Raw genomic sequence first — 19,573 nt, forward strand, 5'->3', positions numbered from 1 at the left:
GACTTTAAAACACTTTAAGTTTTTGCTTGTAGTTTGTGGTTTGTAAGATGGTGGAAAATAGGATTTAGTAACATGTGAATTTTTGGAAATATTCTGTGCCAAGAATAAGGCAGTAGAGATGTAGTCTTGATTTTATCCAAAGAGATAAGCAAGGCATAGATGATGTCTAGTTTAACCTTACCATCGCTCAGTGCTGTGCTTTGAGCCTCAACTGTCCATTTTTGTAACCGAGGGATGAGGCTGCAATAGACAGTGTCCGAAAGTCCTTCTAGTTCTCATATTTGTGTCCTTTCTTAGTCTATAATATGTCAGAGAGATCATAGTCATATCACTTAACAAAGAGCAAATTTTAAAAAGAGATGCTGATCGTTGTTGTAGGTGGGTGATGGATATACAGGTTCATTATATTATTCTCTTTACTCCTGTGAATGAAACTTTTCAGAGACACAGAAATGGAGAAATATAGCTATAGGGACAATGGCAATAATAAGGAAATGCTGCTTATTATCTCCCCCATCCTAAAAAAAAAAAACATGGTATGTTAGTTTATTTTAATGAGTCACCTAAACATGAAAGGTGATATAAACAATAGGATGTAGTAGGAAGCAGGACTAGAGGAACTGGAAAAGCTTGCAAGTCCTCTTGAGCCATTTCAGTTGAAATGCTTTATAATTTTGTTATGAAAGACATATAGGATGTACTTATAGTCAAATTTAATGAACATACATTACAGAGATAAATGGTTCATGATTTCACCATCATTTTAGATTATGCATTATTGCTCTTTAAAATCATTAGTTTGGAAGATTAAGATTTGATTATAATTTGCAATTTCCTAGCTTGCCCTGACTGGGCAAAGGAGGAAGCACTCTGGATAATGGCCAGAGCAAAATTTACAAATGTGATGGGGTTGATCCATAAAGTAGATAAAGGACATGGCATAATTTGCAATCAACTGTAAAAGTTTGACCATGGAAATACCAATGGAATAACCCAAAGTCTGAGCTGTAACATTAGAGCTCATAGATACTCTTTTTTTTAAAGATTTATTTATTTATTTTAGAGAGAGAGGGAGAGAGAGCATGTGTGGCACAAGGGGCAAAGGGAGAGAGAGAATTTTGAAGCAGACTCCCCACTGAGGGTGGAGCCTGACGTGAGGCTGGATCCCAGGACCCGAGATCATAACCTGAACTGAAATCAAGAGATGACCACCTAACCAACTGATCCACCCAGGAGACCCAGAGCTCATGAATATTATAAAGTCACTTTCTGCAAAGCTAGATTTCTCCCAGAGATTAGTGCATTTATCTAAACAAATGTTTATTGAGCAATCATTCTTTTCCAGAACTGTCCACAAACTGTCACTTGAGGACCTTTAAGGTACAAGACCAGATCTTTGCCATTCAAAACTGGGTAGAGCTCTTTTCCCCTTGGGCCATGATTGGATGTTTAATCTCACATAAGAGGACAGATTCCTTTCTTGAAACCAGAATAAACTACTGGTATTCCTCTTAGTAAAAATTTTAACATCTCCAGAGGGCCCTTTGCATTCCCAAACTGACTCTGCAAATTCACTAAGAACTAACTCAACAGCCGAACTTGTAGAAATGTTCTTTATACTTTGTTCTCTTTCCTCACTTAACCTTCACTCCTCAACCTACTGGATCCTGCTTCTGTCTCCAATATACTACGTAAGTCACTCTTTCCAAGTTACCAATGATCTCATTGTCATTCAATCTCCTTTTTATTCCTTTTCTTACTTGACTTTGAGACAACAATTAATACTGTTGAGTACTCTCTTTTAAAAGAAATTGTTCCTTTGGCTTCCACGTCACTGCCTGATCTGCTTCTTTTTCTCTGCTTCTGGGTGATTTAAATAATGTCTTCTTCGACTTCTTTGTGGGTCCCTGTTCTTCCCGTAGCATTCCTCAGGGTTCTGAGGTAGACTGTCTTCTCTCTTCACTATCAACTTGTGCTGGGTGAGAGGATCACTCCTGAATCTTCAGTCATCATCTGTGATGATGTCCATTCTCTCTCTCTACCAGACCCATCTCCAGCACTTCGGAGAATATATCCAAAGCTCTACTGGATGGTTCAACGTTGATGATTCGCAGACACCTCACATTCAGCATGTTCAAATGGAAAACTTCCTCTTACTCCCTGCACGTCCCCAAGCTACTGTTCTTCCAGTATTGTCTGTCTTCGGGAATGGCACGTGCCTTCTGTTCTTGTCATTATCATTGTACAGACATCCTATTATCTCGTTCCCTGATTATTGTGATAACCTCCTAACTGGTGACTCTGTCCAGTCTCGTTACCAAGTACCCTTCTCATCTTTTCTCACAATTCAAACTGGTTCTTCTATAGTGCATATCTAATCATGGCATTTCTCTGATTAAAACAAAACTGTGTCTCATTTCACTTGAGATGAAGTCATGGTGCTTATGCAGCTCTAAGTGTCTGTGTAATCTGGTTCCATGCCTAGCTATCCAATCTCATCTCTTATGATTCCATTTGTTTTTCAAGTCCTGCCTTATTGATATTCTTTCACATCTCTCAACACAGTATGGCTCTTCTTGCCTTTGGGTGTTAGCACATCCCTCTGATCAAGTATACATAAATATATCCTCCACCAGGAACACTCCCCTCCTACTCCTTGCCTTTTATTTTGGCTCTGTCCTATGCAACTTCCAGAAATCCTTGTATCTTTCTTCCCTGAGAGGCATCCCCTAATCCTCTACATGAGGTAAATTTAGGAAGCCATTGCTACTTGTATCCCCAAGATGATTACAGTAATTGTAAATATACATTATTATATAATATATTAATATAATTACTATAATTATAACTGTTTACTTTTTTTTATGTGTCTGGAGTAGAGGGAGATAGAGACTGCATACTCTGTAAGGTAGAAATTATACCTATTTGCTCATGATTGCATTGTACCCCCAAGCCCCCATGCCTGATAAGGCATTTGACACAGTTTTTCAGTTCACACTTGCTGAATGATTAAATTCAGAAAGAGAATAAAATTCAAGGTGTGTCATGTTGTCCTACAACCAGCTGAGAGAAACAGAGGGCAAAACACTTCAATAGAATGCCGAAGGACACCTTTTTACCTAAATTTTTATTGCAAATGGAATAAATAATGTATCAATGAATTTGGGAAGGGCCCTATGGAGGCTTTTATGTGTTTGCCCCCTTAACACATGACTACATACCAATAAATGACAATGGCATGACCTTCAGTAAATGTATGTGGCACTCAGTAAATAATTAGTAATGTTTTGAATGACTTTTATTTGGCTAATGGAAGGAATTGAGCTCAGTAAGTGTTGCTGATTTTATATTTGGCTCCACTGAATGCAGATACAATGTTAAGGGGAGCTGTGATGGTGAATATCAGACTCAGGATTATCGTTGGGACATTTTCTCCTTTAGCTTAATTTATTCTAACTTATCAAAGTGTTTTGAGTTTCCTGGAAGTTACTTACTCATATCAGAAAATGTGTAGTATTAGTACTTAGCCATTTCAGCAAAGTATGAGATTTAGTATGTTGCATGTTCCCTATACCTCCTCTAAAGGTATTAGTGATGGAAGTATCAAAAATTATTCCAACCTGACGTAGCTGTCATGTATCAGTAATTGAAAGCCCATTTTCCTTTACAAACTCTATACTCCTTATATATTTCCTACCTCAGGAATGGTACCATCTTGTTGTAAAAACTAGAAATCTAAAATGTTTGACACTTTTCTCTCCCTCATAACCTATGTTTATTTACTTCTTGATTATCTTTCAAATTGGTCCCCTTACATCCATTTTCACAGTTATTAATCTGGTTCTATCTATTATCACCCCTTGCCAGAAGACTTGTAACAACTTCCTAAGGAGCGTATCTGCACCAACATGTCCCCTGCTGGTCCTTTCTCCACTCAATAGCCAAACCAGTCTGAGTATGCCCTGCTTAAAATCTTCAATGGCTTCCCATCAGCCTTAAAGAAAAATGTCCCTCTCTTCCCTGTTTCTCCTGACTTTACAGTGCTACCAAACATGCTGTTTAGATGTCATAATCTAATATACAGTTTTCTGGCTTTTTGGTTTCCCATTCATCTTTGCACTAAAATGAATGCATCCAGGATGGACTTTTTAAAGGAAAATGTTGGTATTGCCCACAGATACTTTCTGATAGGGTAGATGAATTCAGACATTCATTCATTCAGACATCAGCCTTCAACATTTTATTTTATTAAAGATTTTATTTATTTATTTGATAGAGAGCACAAGTAGGCAGAGTGGCAGGCAGAGAAGAGGGAGAAGCAGGTTCCCCACTGAGCAGAGAGCATGATGCAGGGCTCTATTCCAGAACCCTGGGATCATGACCCAAGCTGAAGGCAGATGCCCAACCAACTGAGCCACCTAGGAGCCCCTCAAAATTTTAATACAAACATCTTAATCTTGGCCTCCTGCCTGATCCTAAGACAACATGTCTTTCTTTTGAGACACATTTTTGGATACAGTTCAAGGGCTTCATGGACTTCTTTATAATGCTCAGAGGTTCTATGATGTAGATGAACAGAGACCCCAAAAGAAAAAAATTACTTGTTTGGAGCCACATAATGAGTTGGTAATGGAGTACATAACAAAAGTCAGTCATCTCACTTCAATATTCTTTTCATTTTGTCATTTTGATTTTGTCTGGAACAGAGTTATGTGCTCAAGAATTGTCACTATAGAGGATAGAAAGTGAGGAATTGGTGAATCAAAATACTACAAGGTGTGTAGTTTTATCTATGATGAAATAAACCTTGTAGAGTAGTTTATTATTTGTGCTTTCAAAAAGCAAAGTCTAGTATAAACTGAGTCTAGTAAAAACAAGAGAGAGAGGAGGAAGGTGAGACATGAGTGGGAGAGATCCCTCAGGATGTCATTACACTAGAATGCATTTTGGTAAAATGTAAATGTGTTCAGTATTCAGACATTTATTTTTTCCTCAATAAATCAAGGCTTTACATTTAATGCACTCTTTTATAAATAGTATTTTTAAAAATGGCTTAGTACTTTAGAACGAGATTAGAAATGTGAAATGCATAATTAAAATGGAAGCAAATTTTCACTTTTATAATAACCTAAGAAGAGATACATAATAAATATTAGCCTTACTAAGCACATATCTCTCAAAGAACAGGTGAGTGTGGCAGGTAAAATAAGGATTTGAAGAACATAAAGTAAACATCTTTAAAATATGGAATAAAGGTTGTATACCTTACTAGTAGCTTGCTCAGATGCTCCAATAGGAAAGAGAATTTTTATTTTTAATCCAGTGAATTGGGAATGAGTTCCTATACTTGGCTCAGTGAATAGTAATACATAAATATAAAAGTTCCGCTGAATCACTTCCAGAAGGTCTTCTAAGTATCCTTCCAAATTAAAGTGGAAGAAATTAATATGTGGGTAAAACAGAAAACTTCAGATAAGGTACAACTGTTATATTTTCACTTGCTATTTTAAAGAGCTCCATGGACAATGACCAAAACCTGATCAATTACATAGGAACATTTAATATATTGACATTTCACAACCATTTTGATGGAAGTAAGGTTAACTTTATGGGAAAATTCTTAGAGATATTTTAACAGCCTCTTTTTAAAAATGAGACACTGAAGATCTGAATACCCCAAATCCCAGAGTAATAGCTTACAAGTCACTGGCGGGGAAAGGAGTGTGAAAATAGACAACAGCCTTACAATAGAAGAATTGCTAGAATGTGGTTGAGTACCACATACAATGCAGGTTTCTTGAGTTTGCCAGCCTTCACAGAGGAAATATAATTTGATCAATAAGCAGAATTTTGCTAAGAGAAGTGAGAGGAAAGAGGATAAAGATGGAGTGGAGGAATATTGGGAGTCAAAGCTTTGCAGATCATGATGGAATTTTGTTTTTTATCCTGGAGGTGAAGTAGAAGCCATTGAAGTATTTTGATGGGAGGAATGACATTTGTTGAGTGCTTACTATATGCCAGAAGCATTGATATTGATTATATCAATATATTGATATAATCAATATATTATTGATTATAATCAATCTTATAGTGTAGATACTGTTATCATGCTCCCTTTGTAGGTGAGGAGTCTAAGGTGTCTAGAGGTGAAGAAATGAAATGTGGCTCTCCAAGTGCTTGAGCCAGGTTTCAACACAGCAGTTGGATACCAGAGGTGGCGCGCTCTCTTTTTTTAAATTTAAGATTTATTTATTTGCGAGAGAGCAAGTGAGGGAGGTTGCAGAGGGAGAGGGAGAGAGAGTCCCAAGTGGGCTCCTGCTGAGCACGCAGAGCCCAAGACGGGGATTGATCTCAGGACCCTGAGATCAGGACCTGAGCGGAAACTGGGAGTCAGAGGCTTCACCCACTGCACCACCCAGGGGTCCCCAGGGGGGGCTCTCTTAAACCTGTGCCACACTGCTTTTAACACTGATAGAAATACTATATAGATCAGCAGGAGAAAGAGGAGATGGGAGTGAGGAAGATCCCTAAGGAGAGCACAAAAACAAGGCCAGACAACTAGAAACACTTTCTGCAGGAAGATGGGTGGATTGATTGGCTGTCAGTGTAATAAGGAAGAGGGGAAATTGGGACAATGTTCAGGTTTCTGACTTGGCAACTGTGTGGAGAATGGTCCATTTTCTAGTAACAGGGAGTGCAAGTGGGGGAGCAGATTGAAGGAGGGGTGGTGGCTGGGAAGGGATGCATTCTACACAGAGCATATGGAGATGGAGATGCCTGTGGAAATGTAGGGGGACATCTGGAGGAGGCACTACGTGAGGGCTGGAGCACAGGAGGGGTATGGTGCCACAGTGAAGAGACCACTCGGAATTAAATCCAGACCCCCTACCCATGACCACAACTAATGATGTAAAGTAGTCAAGTGGAAATAGGAAACGTGTTAATCGATTCTTGGTTTCATTGTTGGCAAAACACTTCATGTCTTTGGGTCTTAGAATCTTTATCTGCCAGACAGGGAGATTAGAGCAGACATTTGAAAAGTGCTTTTGGGGGTTCTCTTTATATTCTCTTAAAAACTATGCACTGTGTTTACAGCATGGGTCCTATCAGCAGGTATTCTGGAAATTTACATAATTGGCCACAAGAGGGAGAACTCTAATTCTACATTAAATCGTTTTCTACAGTATGAAATAATCTCAAAGTTGATGATAGGCTGTCTCATTTCCACTTCCTTGTGGAAGCTGGGGGAATTCTACTGCTAGAGGTAGGTTTAACTGAATTGAAATGTGGTTTCGTGTCGCTAAAGTTACGATAAAGTCACTGAATATAAAAATCTATTTGTATTAAGCAATGATTATCTATGAATGAATCCACATGCCTCTTTAATTATGATGAAGACAGTAAAAATTTTAAATTCACCCTGGGAGGATTTTTCCCTCCAAATAACATTATTTTAGTTAATCTTCATGAAAACTATAACCTTCCCGAAAGCCCTTGGTTATTCTGAAAAGAACATAAGAGCCTTGGCATGTCAGTCTTCTGTGAGCATATCCATATCAAAATACAAGAATTAGAATGGCACCAGCCTCACCGTTTAAATGTTGCATGTCCACTGGATATGTATATGTTGTATGTTCTATGTTCATTGTTATAAGAACACTGAATGTTATATGTTCGGTATTAAAATACTCATTTTCTGCTTGGGTTAACTGTACTTTAGCTTTTATTATTTTTAATTTTTTAAAAAGATTTTATTTATTTATTTGATAGAGAGAGACAGATAGTGACAGAGATAGCGAGAGAGAGCACAAGCAAGGGGAGAGGCAAAGGGAGAGGGAGAAGTAGGCTCCCCACTGAGCAAGGAACCTGACGTGGGGCTCGATCCCAGGACCCTGAGATCATGACCTGAGCCGAAGGCAGATGCTTAACCATCTGAGCCACCCAGGTGCCCCTGTACTCTAGCTTTATGGAAAGTTTTATTGTAAGGAAACTATAACTCTCATTGGGTTGAGAATTACCTTATGAGCCTTCCTAAGCTTTAATAAATCACATTTTTTTGACTTGATCAAATTAAATTACCTTTGTAAGGTCTGACTATAATATTTCTGCATTTTATCAAATATATATAAACATACACTATGTGTCTTCCCTTTTAAAGACATGATATTAGTGAGCTATATAGGAACCTCAATAATACAACTGTTACTGAAAACATATTTGTGTTCCCCCTTAGAGAACAGTGTCACATTCTTTTAATATGTTTGATGACAGCAGATATTCCTTTGAGAGTGAATGCAATAATAAAAAACAACAACAAATGTTTTTATGAATGAAGACTGAATATCAAGGTCACCAGTCAAGTTGGAGTATATATTATTTGGGAGTCAAAATACTAGAGGGAGCTAAAATATTTAAACTCCCTTTGATTTATAATCCTTCTTCATTCATCTGTCATAAAAGTCGCAAAATGTTTTCAGCAGTGATATTTTAGCTGAAAAATAAGTAGAAACCCCCCTAATGTAACTTGTAGGAAGGGTAGCTTCCACTTGAATAAACTCATTCTCCTGTTCTCACTAAAACAGATAAATAACTACATAAGTAGTTTGATTTATTTAGAGTCTCTTTGCTCTTCTTTTCCAGTTATTTTCACAATGGACACTTCAAGAATCCTTCAAATGTAAATTAACAGTATGCTAAGTAAATCGGTAATATTATCATTGAGATCTTTCCTATAATTTCCTCCAAAAATGATTCTGATTTTTAATGTTTTTCTTTGGCTTAGTGAATTAATTTTCAATCAGTGCTTTTTGTATTGGTCTATAATACTTTCGTATCAGAAAGTATTTTATTGGTCTATAATACTTTCTGATACGAAAGTATTACAGACCAATAAAAGATCGATGCTAGGCAGTGTGCTAGGCCTATGCTAGGAAGATACACACCTTTCAGCTGGGGGTGCTTGCATCCCCAGTGACAAGCATGGTGCTTGGCCCCCTAGTAAACATTTACCAGTAGGTATTTAGTAAATATTAGTGGCATAGATGAATGAAAACTAAATGATATGAAATTACATGCATATATATATATATATATATATATATATATATATATGTGATTACTCCTATTACATATATATTATTGTTCCAGACTAATACATAATCACCCACCTAAAACACAGGGGCTTAAATCAACGACAGTCGTTTATCTCATTCACAGATCTGCAATTTGGACAGGGCTCAGTGGGAACACACCGTCTCTACTATTCTGCACAGTGTCAGTTGGGCTGGCTTGAAATCCAGGGTTGACTGGAAGACTAGAGTCTGGAATCACTGGAAGGTTCACTCACTCACATGTCTAGTGGTGATCCTGGCTGTTGGCTGGGACCTCGGCTGGGGATGTCCTCTGGAAAATCACTTGGATTGCTCACAGAGTATTTTTAGGTTCCAAGAGCTAGCTAGCATTGAAGTGATCATGGTAAAGTGTGTAGCATTTTTATGACCTAGCCGTGGCGGTCACATGGGATCACTTCTGTTGTATTCTCTTGGTCAAGGCAATTACAAAGGTCTGCTTGATTTCAAGGGGAGGGGATTTAGAAGCCACCATGATATGTATGAATGTTAAGGCCACATTGTAAGAAGAGCATGTGGGATGCGATATTAGCCATGGCCATTTTGGGGAAATACGTCATACTTTTATATAGATAAATATACAATTTTATTTGTAAACTGCACTTCTATTCACTAGCTAACTTTAGAAAATACTCTTCCTAAACAAACAAAATTTACCTTCCTAAAGGAATTTTACCTGATTCAATGAACACTTACGGGTCATTTTCTCCTTCCTATTTTTGCTTGTTCTCTGTTCTCGTAAATATGCTCATCTGCCCTCCCCAACCTCTCCTCACATCCACAAGCCTAGATAAGGCTTACTTCTTCAAGTCTTTTCTCTATGGCTTTTTTTTTTTTTTTTTTCCTGGAAAGCATTTTTTACTTCCACTCATTTTGTTGCTGAACACTTATTCTCAAAGTGTGGATGCCTGTGTCTTTTTCACATTTCAGAGTAAATAGCACATTACTGATGAATATGAGGTGTTTAATATTTGCTAAATTGATAAAATGTTTGTAAGTTATATACTCTTTCTTAACCAGAAGAATTACTTCATGTTTAATCTAAAATATACTCTTTCTGTTACTAAATTTAAATGAACAGAACTTCAAGTTCAGCTAAGAGTGAAAAATGGCATTCTGTATCTAAATCTATATTACAAAATTTAAAAATAGAAGCAGTCTTTCCTGAAATTTGATTCTGATATGGAACAAGTGATGACAAATTATCTGCATATGACAAATTTGAGTTGTATACTGAGATTGCTTTTTTTCCCCTAAAGAGACTGAAAATCAAATAATATTAAAAAAAAAGTAAAATGGAACACAGTATTTCTTCTACTAAATCTGTTTCATGAGATATTGAAATAATTTTGGATAAATGTCACTGAAGCCATCAAGATATTAATGCCATTTAATAGTTTAAACAAATTATACTTTTTTAAATAAACAAATTATACTATTTTAAATAATAATAAATAATATTTTAAATAATTTTAAATAAATTATACTATTTAAAATAATTAAAAATACTTAAATATTTTAAATAAGGGCATTGATCCTGGGTGAAGGAAGGGAGAGAACAACTTAAAATAGGTCATATAGAAATTCATGTCATTAATTGCTTTATAGGAAGTAAATTGGAAAAAAAAAACCAACTTGTATATCTTTTGTGGGATCGTTTATAAATGTTTTACAAGTGAGCAAGAATCATGTTTTCTATCCCTAACATCTGGCAAATGTCTGTCATGTGAAGGATGCTCAAAAAATGATTTTGCATGAAAGAATACAGTGCCTTCTGACAATGTATTTTCTGGTTGTTTCAAAAAGCTACTGTGTTCTTCAGTTTTATAATAGCCTCAGAATTCTTGATTATATAGTTCAGAATATATGAGCTTTGGCACTGTTTTCAAAGTTGAGGTTTTGTGTTCTGAATTCAGGAATCATATCTCACAGAGCTTAGTCCTTCAAGTGTTTCCTACATAGTGCTAACTATAATAATGCTCATACCATATCATATCATATTTACTTTTACACATACTTGCCTCTAAACGTAGGTTGCAAGCAACTCAGTGATGGTGTTTTTCCTCTAAATTTTATATTCTGAGAACAAAATGGTGTTTCCTGAAATTTGATTCTGTGTGGTGGCTATTGTTCATTTACTGTTGAAAGAATGAGTGATGGGCACCTGGGTAGCTCAGTCGGTTGTCCGCCTTCAGCTTAGGTCTTGATCCCAGGGTTCTGGCATCAAGCCCCACGTCAGGCTCCCTGCCCAGTGGGGAGTCTGCTTCTCCATCTCCTGATCCCCCTGATTGTGTGCGTTCGCTCTCTCTCTCTCTCTCTTTCAAATAGATAGATAAAATCTTAAAAAGAAAGAATGAATGAGAATCGGAATTTGCCCTTTATTATCTATACTTTTCTTTAAAAAAAACAAGCCATTTCGTCAAAATGATATTAACATTTGAAAAATTATTAACTTATTAACCCCCTCCACCCATTAAAATAACACGTTGAACTTAATATCAGAATAAACATTAATTTTCAAGTTTAGCTCAACATGCTCTGTAAAGATTAATATATTACCTTGTGTATATTGTGGCATTCTGGTGCTTTCTTTTTTCAAGAGAAGAGTTACTTTAGAAATCCTGTTCTTTTCTTTAAGTAGCACTGATTCCTTGAGAGATTTCACCCTATCCACCACATCTCTCTCAATCCTAGAAATAGGTAGGAGTGGGCCATATCACCTCAGAATCCAAAGTGACATGTATGGGTTTGTTGTATATGTTTAGGAAAGTTTCTGGATCCAGGAACTCTTCAGATTTGCACAAGTACTTTATTATTTGTTCTGGGATGAGCAGTTCAGGTGCAAGTTGGTGCAAGTTATCCCCTGGTCCTTTAGCGCCCACTTTAACCGTCTTTAAAAGATGGAGTGCTAGCTTATGGGTCTGAGTGAGAAACTCTGTGATGACCTCTTTGGTGGACTGTGTCTGTGTCACATCATCGAGATACATGACTGGAACTTTTATCACTGAAACATGCCATTGCATGAAGAGCCTAGTTGGGATGTTATGGGACACAACGATAATTTTCATCCCTTGGATAAAAAACTCTGCTTCACTCTTTTGATGGTTAAGATAATCTAGAAGAATTCGGTAAAGCGTACCATTGGAACTCTCAAGGATATGCAGAATAGAAGTAGGATATACCAGCAGAAACCCTGTCACTGCTTCTCCTAGGTGATGTTTTAAAATCGACTGGAATGCTTGTTCATAGTAGTCAGCAATATCTTTTTTTTCTGTGTTTGCTGTTATATCGGCCACTAGAAACATCCTATGAAGAAGGAATTTCTTTAGCTGTAGTCTTTGCTTCTCTTCCTGAAGATGAAAGTAATTGCCACGTGGAATTTGTGGCATTAGAGGAGATTCCACTGGAAAAGCCCTTTTGTTGGTCTTTCCCATATGGCCTGGGAATGTCATGATGGGTCCTATTTGTTCTTGCAGATGATTCCAGTTTTTAGCCTAGCACGGTGTTTACATTATCGGGATACCTCTTCAATGGTGAACTCTTTTATTTCTTCTCACAAAAAAAAAAAAAAAAAAGTTTATTTGTCAAATGCTAGTGAATAGCAAAATCCCTTCCCAGTATTATCGACAATACCATCTTTGAAATAAAAGAGAATGTTAAAACAAGATGTAAATTATAGAGATTGTTTAAAAGTTTACAGTGAAATAACATTTACATCATAGGAAAGAACTCTAGTACACTGGTGAGTGGGGAGAAGAAAGAACGTAATCTAGAGCAAGTTAACTCTGTTTTTGTTTGCATTATTATTTTCTCCTTCAACTTATATTAAATTTTTTCCCTTTTCCTGAATCACACGTGTGCTCTTATGCACATGCATGTGCACACACACACACACAGGAATGTATCTGACATTCACTCACCGGAGCATTGGTATCATGTTAAAATGTCTTTTCATATATGTAATGGCAATTACAGATTGTCCTTGATTCGTCAATTAAAAAAAAAAGTGGTATTTTATGGTAATTCTCCATTAAAAAAAATTTAACTGGTCAGTAAATTAAAAAAAAAAAATCTGGGGAATTCTTAAGTCCTAATTGGCTTACTTCATCTTTACTCAGGATATGAAAAGTTATTACTGTGGCTTGTCTAATAACAGTCGATTTTTGGAGTACCTAATTTTGATTCTTTGGGGTTTTTTCCCTATCGACAAATGTCAGAAATAGCCCTTTTCCCTTCCTTTTGTTGTTGTTGTGGGTATCAAATAATAAATTCTGTTAATTTTCACTTACTCTTCTTACCAATCTCTTTTTCTTACCTCCAGGTCATCTTAACATTTCTTTTCTTCTCCAAGTGCTTCTTGCTTTTACCTGTCCTTGAGGTCCCATTTGTCCTCCATTACTTGTCCAACTGCCAGTGTCTTGGGTGCTGCCAGCTGTCTTGTTTCCATGGTGCCTAGTGAATCAGACTGTCAGGGTCTTAAAGGGCCAGAGCGCACTGGCAAGTGCCATTTCTTCCTTTAATGAGGGTATCTCAACAGACATCTCAGCCTCACGGTAGAGGAAACCAGGGCTTCTTTTCTAGAATGGCTTCTTCTTTGCCAGGTGCCTTTGTAAGTCAGACAGATGGGGGACCTGAATATCTTACTAGACATATTCTTTTCTTTTTACTTTTTGTCCACAATTTATGGAAGAGGCAACTAAAGCATGGAGTAGGTATATACCTTGCACCCAATTCAAACATGCTTTCAGCAACCTCCCTACTCTGTCCACCTAGGGTAGAGGGGGTATTGAGATGCATTAATTAAATACTTTAAGAACACATGTCAGATTCTGTGTAATGATGACTCTGTTTTAAGAAATTTCTTCTATAAGGTTTTCTTAATTTGATGTAAATTTAAGTTAGGTTTTACAATAAAAATTAATAATAGCATATCTTAAAATTGCATTCATGTGAGCTCTAACCATAATTTTAAAACAAGATTAGAAATCACCCTTATTCAATTTTTAAAAAGTAAACCTTAGAGTACTTTTTTTTTTTTTGAGGATTTCTGTATCTCTCTCTTTTTTTTTTTTTAAGATTTTTTTTATTTTTTGACACAGAGAGAGAGACAGCAAAAGAGGGAACACAAGCAGGGGGAGCGGGAGAGGGAGAAGCAGCCTTCCTGCTGAGCAGGGAGCCTGATACAGGACTCGATCCCAGGACCCTGGGATCCTGACCTGAGCTGAAGGCAGACGCTTAACGACTGAGCCACCCAGGTGCCCCAAAAGTAAACTTTACAGTACTTTCCCCCCACTATGGTTTGTGTTATTCAAACTTATGATCTGGCTTTAATGATATACAGTAATGAGTTATCCCAAAAAGTGGAGGCTGAGAGGTGACTTAATAATTCCTTAAGGATGTGGTACATAAAAATTGACTAATTCCTCACAGGGTTCACTTCATCATTCCCTGAAATGATACAGTCTTTCCCAAGGCACACAGGAACTTGTCACTGCCCGGTCTACGGGTTGTTCTCAGCCTCATTCTTCTTCCTGCTTTGCAGAATGTGATTGTGTTGACCGTACCTCCTTTATGGCCTTCTCTTCTCCCTTGGTTTCTATGATTCTGGACCTGCCTGAATTTCTTCCCAAATTTCTGTTTATGGCCTTGCTCAGTTCCCTCTCATACTCAGCTTTGGGCAAAGCTGAGGCTCTGTGCTCATCATGCAGATCTCTCATTCTACCTCCATGTCCAAGTAGCTTAGCACCATCTTTTGTGAGGGCAGGTGGCTGGTCCTTGATGTCACTCTCGCCTCCAAACTTAATGATTGACATTGCTGACTGACCGTGGAGACTTCCCTGCTGAGGCCAGCCATGGATTTGGACTCCTTCTCAATCTAAGGCTCAAGGCAGATACCATTAGTTTGTGGGAGCTGACAAAGCAGAAAAAGACTGACTTTCCAGCCCAGTATTTTTTCTGTACAGAGGACTCCTAAATTGTAATCCTGTTTATAACACTTCTCCTTGGATGTACCTCTACCCTTTTAAATTGAAAATGCCAACATTTTAACTATTATTTTCTGTATATTTCCCTTTACAAATACCCTGTTACACATTTTTTTGCTCATCCCCTAGGCGAACATCCCTGGTCTTACGTTTTCATGTTTCCTAAATGTTATCTGCCAACTGTGTTCTGTTACTAAGTCTTTTTACTTTGAAATCTATCATAGGTTCTTGATTTCATTATAGACCTTGCTCTTTATTGGGATTATAATCAGAATCTCCTATCTTCAGTGTTTTTCCACCTCACCTGTTAAGCTGAGAGCATGAAACTGTAGGACCTGTGACATGTCTGCCTCATAAAGCTCAGGAGATACTTATTTTATAAAGTCTTTCCTGTTTACTCGCCCTGCATAGACTGCTAGCAGAAGGCACTTCTCCCCTTCCCAAGTCCACAGCGATTCCTGGCATTTCCACTGCACAATGATGGATTATAACAGAGAAGATAGGGACATGCAACTGTAGGGTTTGGTAGCCTAACAAGGGCTTTGCTCAAAGTCAGTGGGAGACTTCACAGGGCATATCTAGAAGCCCTTTTTGAATGCACAGACTTAAATTAACCTTTTATACATAGATAAGATTTTCTTCGTTGTGACACCATTCTTACCTCTAGTCCAATTTTTCTACCTTTTTACCCCTATAAAAGGGAGCTCAGTTGTGATTTTTCGCTGCATGTGCACTTTTTATTTCCCTTCTCTTTCATATATCTTGGTTCCAGCAATATAAACCTAATAGAAAAATGACAATCTTTCATCATTATAATTCCCCATATAGACTATGCAAAATATCACAGAGCCATTCCTTCTTCAAAAGAGTGATGATCTCTTAATTGGCGTTGCCTTGAAACATATGAAGTTGCCATTTTTTTTAAGATTTTATTTATTTATTTATTTAACAGAGAGAGACACAGCAAGAGAGAGAACACAAGCAGGGGGAGACGGAGAGGGGGAAGCAGGCTTCCCGCAGAGCAGGGAGCCCGATGCGGAGCTCGATCCTAGGACCCTGGGACCATGACCCGAGCCGAAGGCAGACGCTTAATGACTGAGCCACCCAGGCGCCCCTTAAGTTGTTATTTTTATAAGTTAAAAACTGTCTGGTATTGACAATTTTTATTTTATGTTTTAATTTTTTTATTCAAGTATAATTTACACTAGTTTCAGGTGTGTAACATAACAATTCAACGATCCTATACATTTCTCAGTTTCATGTGGTCCAATTGAATACATTTAGAATCAGTAGTTTTTACTACCATAGATAATAGTTTGACCTCTATCTTCCCCATGTATCTTTTCATCTTTTGAGGCATGTTTTGTTGTTGGATTCTTGCTTCCACATTGTTATTTCATTGTCACGTCACGTTTAAAGGCAACTTACCTTCTTTTCTTGCCTTTCATCAACCATACACTTAAGTCAGGAGTAAAGTTTTGAGCAGCTAGGAATAGAAACAACACACAGTTTGGACCTTTTTTTTAATTGGCTGTTATATGTAATTATAATTGTCCAAGCTCCTTTCGATGGACACCTGATATTTGAATTCTCAGATGCCACAATCCTGTGCTCCATCGATTAGGGGCCCGTTATTTATCTTCAGGTGGCAACTCAAACAGAAGACCTCCTCTCTCTGCCCAATGGGATAAAAAAACATTGGGGTTTGTTCTCCCCGAGTGGTCCGTTAGCGTAGATATCCAAGTTCAAACAACTGACAAGTGGCAGAACCCGAGTGGAAACCTATAATGCTGAGAAGTCTTCTTCCAGATATTCTACCTATCCGCTCTTGTTATCCAATTCCTCTCACGTAAGTACACAACATGTATTTGGAACTCGTGTCAAGCATGCACCTTAATATTTACCATATACTTCCTGCTCTGGTTTTATCTTCTGGAACCAAATGTTTCTGAAAAACAAACTCCCAGTGTCCTTTGTCTTTGTAAGGCAGAAGGAAAGGATTAAAAAGATTAAACACCAGGGGCGCCTGGGTGGCTCAGTCGTTAAGCGTCTGCCTTCGGCTCAGGTCGTGATCCCAGGGTCCTGGGATCGAGCCCCGCATCGGGCTCTCTGCTCAGCGGGGAGCCTGCCTCTCCCTCTCCTACTCTGCCTGCTTGTGTTCCCTCTCTCGCTGTCTCTCTCTGTCAAATAAAGAAATAAAATCTTTAAAAAAAAAAAAAGATTAAACACCATTAACTGAATATTTACCATGTGCCCTACACTAGATGCTTTTACACATATTAATTAATTTAAGTTTCACCACAGCCCTATAAGGTTGACAGAAATTTTGCCCACAATTATAGAATAGGAAACTAAAGCATGAGTTACTTAAGTGCTTTACACACACGGTTCACACATGCTCTCAGCAACCTCCCTACTCTGTCTACCTAGGGTAAAGAGCAGATAAATTATTCCCTCTCAGTATCCATGTCCACAGGGCCATTCTTTGCTTCTCTATGACGGGATAATTTTTCTGGAAATGGAGGCTACCTTGTGGTTTGAATAAAGGAAATTGAAAACTCTTACCTCAGACCTGTAATTCAACAAAATTGATTTACTGTCTTTATTCTCTCATTCATCTCAGGTTTATCTACACCTTTGGTGCAGCAGGTAATATCATGGGCATTGTATGAAACACAAACATGGAAAACAGCTGGTCCCTAATTTTAGGACCCGAGGGTCCAGTGAGGGGTGTTGCGATGTCCATGAATGACTACAGGGCAGGGGAAAACATCATAAATACAAAGTGAATGATGATCAGTGCTTTAGAAGCCCTGAGGTGGAAAGGGTGGCTTTTTTGGAAAGCTTAATGAAAGAGCTTTTATTTGGACATGGTCTTCAGGGGAACAGAGCTGGGAAGTGGCTTTGTGAATGTTTCTTGAATTCATTTCTCTAGAATGGGAGGATGTGCACTGACTATTTTTTACTTGGAATACCAGATCCCACTTTAACTTTCCGCTTGTGCTCGTATACTGGAAAAACGGAAAACTCTAAATCATTTCCACTAACTTTTTCTGTGTTTTGATAGATCTAAATAATTTGTATACGAGAATTCATGTTCTAAATAAATGGCCAACAACTTGGGTAGAGCCTTTTACTAGGATCACATACCTAAACTATTAGACAAAATATACTTGATTTAGCAGAAAAAAAAAAAGGTTAGTTATCAAATCACTAGATATTTAAAGACTTACTAAAAAAGAAAACTAGATTACCTTCTTCAGCATTGCTTCTATTTGTCAAAAACATTATGGAGCAGTGTTTGGTAATTATTTATCAAGGAGAGCACAGGCTAAAAATATTTTGTTATTCAATTCAAACGTTTAACATATGTTTACTATTTGTAGAAAAACATGCAAGACACTGTGGAGATAGTCTTGTCAATCAGATATTGTACCTACACGTGAAAAAGTCAATTCTATTAGTAGATCTTAACGTTGACACAATTATGTTTAGTACAGAGTGGGAGAGCGGAAATATAATGACATAAACAATGAACACGGAAAACAAAAAATGCTGTAACAATTAAACCTGACTGAAAGGACTAGTATTTAAGTTGGGCATAACAAAAGATATGGTTTGGGGGGTGGACCAGGGAAGAGATGGGGATTAGAGAAGATACAGAACAGACTTTGTAAACGAGAAGCTTAAAGAGCAGGAGGCATATACGGCACGGCTGGGAAATGCGGTGCTTGAGGAAATGGCAGTGGTCTTGTTGAAGTAGAGTGAAGTTCTCAAACTATAGAATCTGCAGGTTTGTTAAATTAGAGATTCCTGGTCTCTAGCCCCACAAAGTCTGAGTTAGTATGCTTAAAGTGTGGCCCGAGAATTTGCATTTTTGACATGCTCTTCTGATGTTTCCACCTATTTCACTTTAGGAAAGAATGGGCTTGCTGGTGGTGATTCAAACGCTGGCTGTCTATTAGAAATCATCTGGTGGAGAATTAAAAAAGAAGCCAGCTCCTGGTTCTTATTTAATTAGTGTGGAAAGAACTCTAGCCTGTGTGTTTGTGAAAGCCTCTCCAGGTGATTGTAAGTGTAGCCCGGTGTAGAAGTGCTGGCCCAGGCTGGAGGGTGAGCAGGGCGGAGACGTGGGGAAGGAGAAACAGGAAGTTGCAGCTAGTCTGTGGAGGACTTGGAGGCCATGCTCGGAGGTATGAGTTTTACTCTGTGGGTGGTAGGGAATCTTTGGGAGTTTTTAGTGCCTGTAATCATAACTGTGTTTTAGAAAGTTGCCTGTGATGGGCAGAGGAGTTAGGGATGGGCAATCCTGGAGGCAACCAGAACACTTTTAAGAATTCTGCCACTGGAGAATGAGTGCTCTTATCTTCCACCGGTTGAGGAGCAAAACTGGTTCAGCTTCTCTAGAAAGCCATTTGGTGATACGGATCACGAGTTTAAAAATTTCCTACTCTAAGTAAT

The 19,573-nt window shown here is 37.8% G+C and overlaps 1 protein-coding gene across 1 annotated transcript; it reads right to left on the reverse strand.

Annotated features, from left to right (window-relative positions):
• Positions 1–11,818: 11,818 nt before the first annotated feature.
• TEX47 (testis expressed 47) lies at positions 11,819–12,580 on the reverse strand. The gene has a single exon (XM_035020514.1). It carries the CDS (start codon positions 12,578–12,580, stop codon positions 11,819–11,821), a length of 762 nt encoding a protein of 253 aa, XP_034876405.1.
• Positions 12,581–19,573: the final 6,993 nt, after the last annotated feature.

The sequence above is a fragment of the Mirounga leonina genome, unplaced genomic scaffold (genome assembly GCF_011800145.1).
Source record: "Mirounga leonina isolate KUSES-001 unplaced genomic scaffold, KU_Mleo_1.0 Mir_174, whole genome shotgun sequence".
NCBI classification, from domain to species: Eukaryota; Metazoa; Chordata; class Mammalia; order Carnivora; family Phocidae; genus Mirounga; species Mirounga leonina.

Excerpts from the sequence above, each read along its gene's own strand:
- TEX47 (XM_035020514.1), bottom strand. The coding sequence starts at position 12,580 with ATGACATTCCCAGGCCATATGGGAAAGACCAACAAAAGGGCTTTTCCA.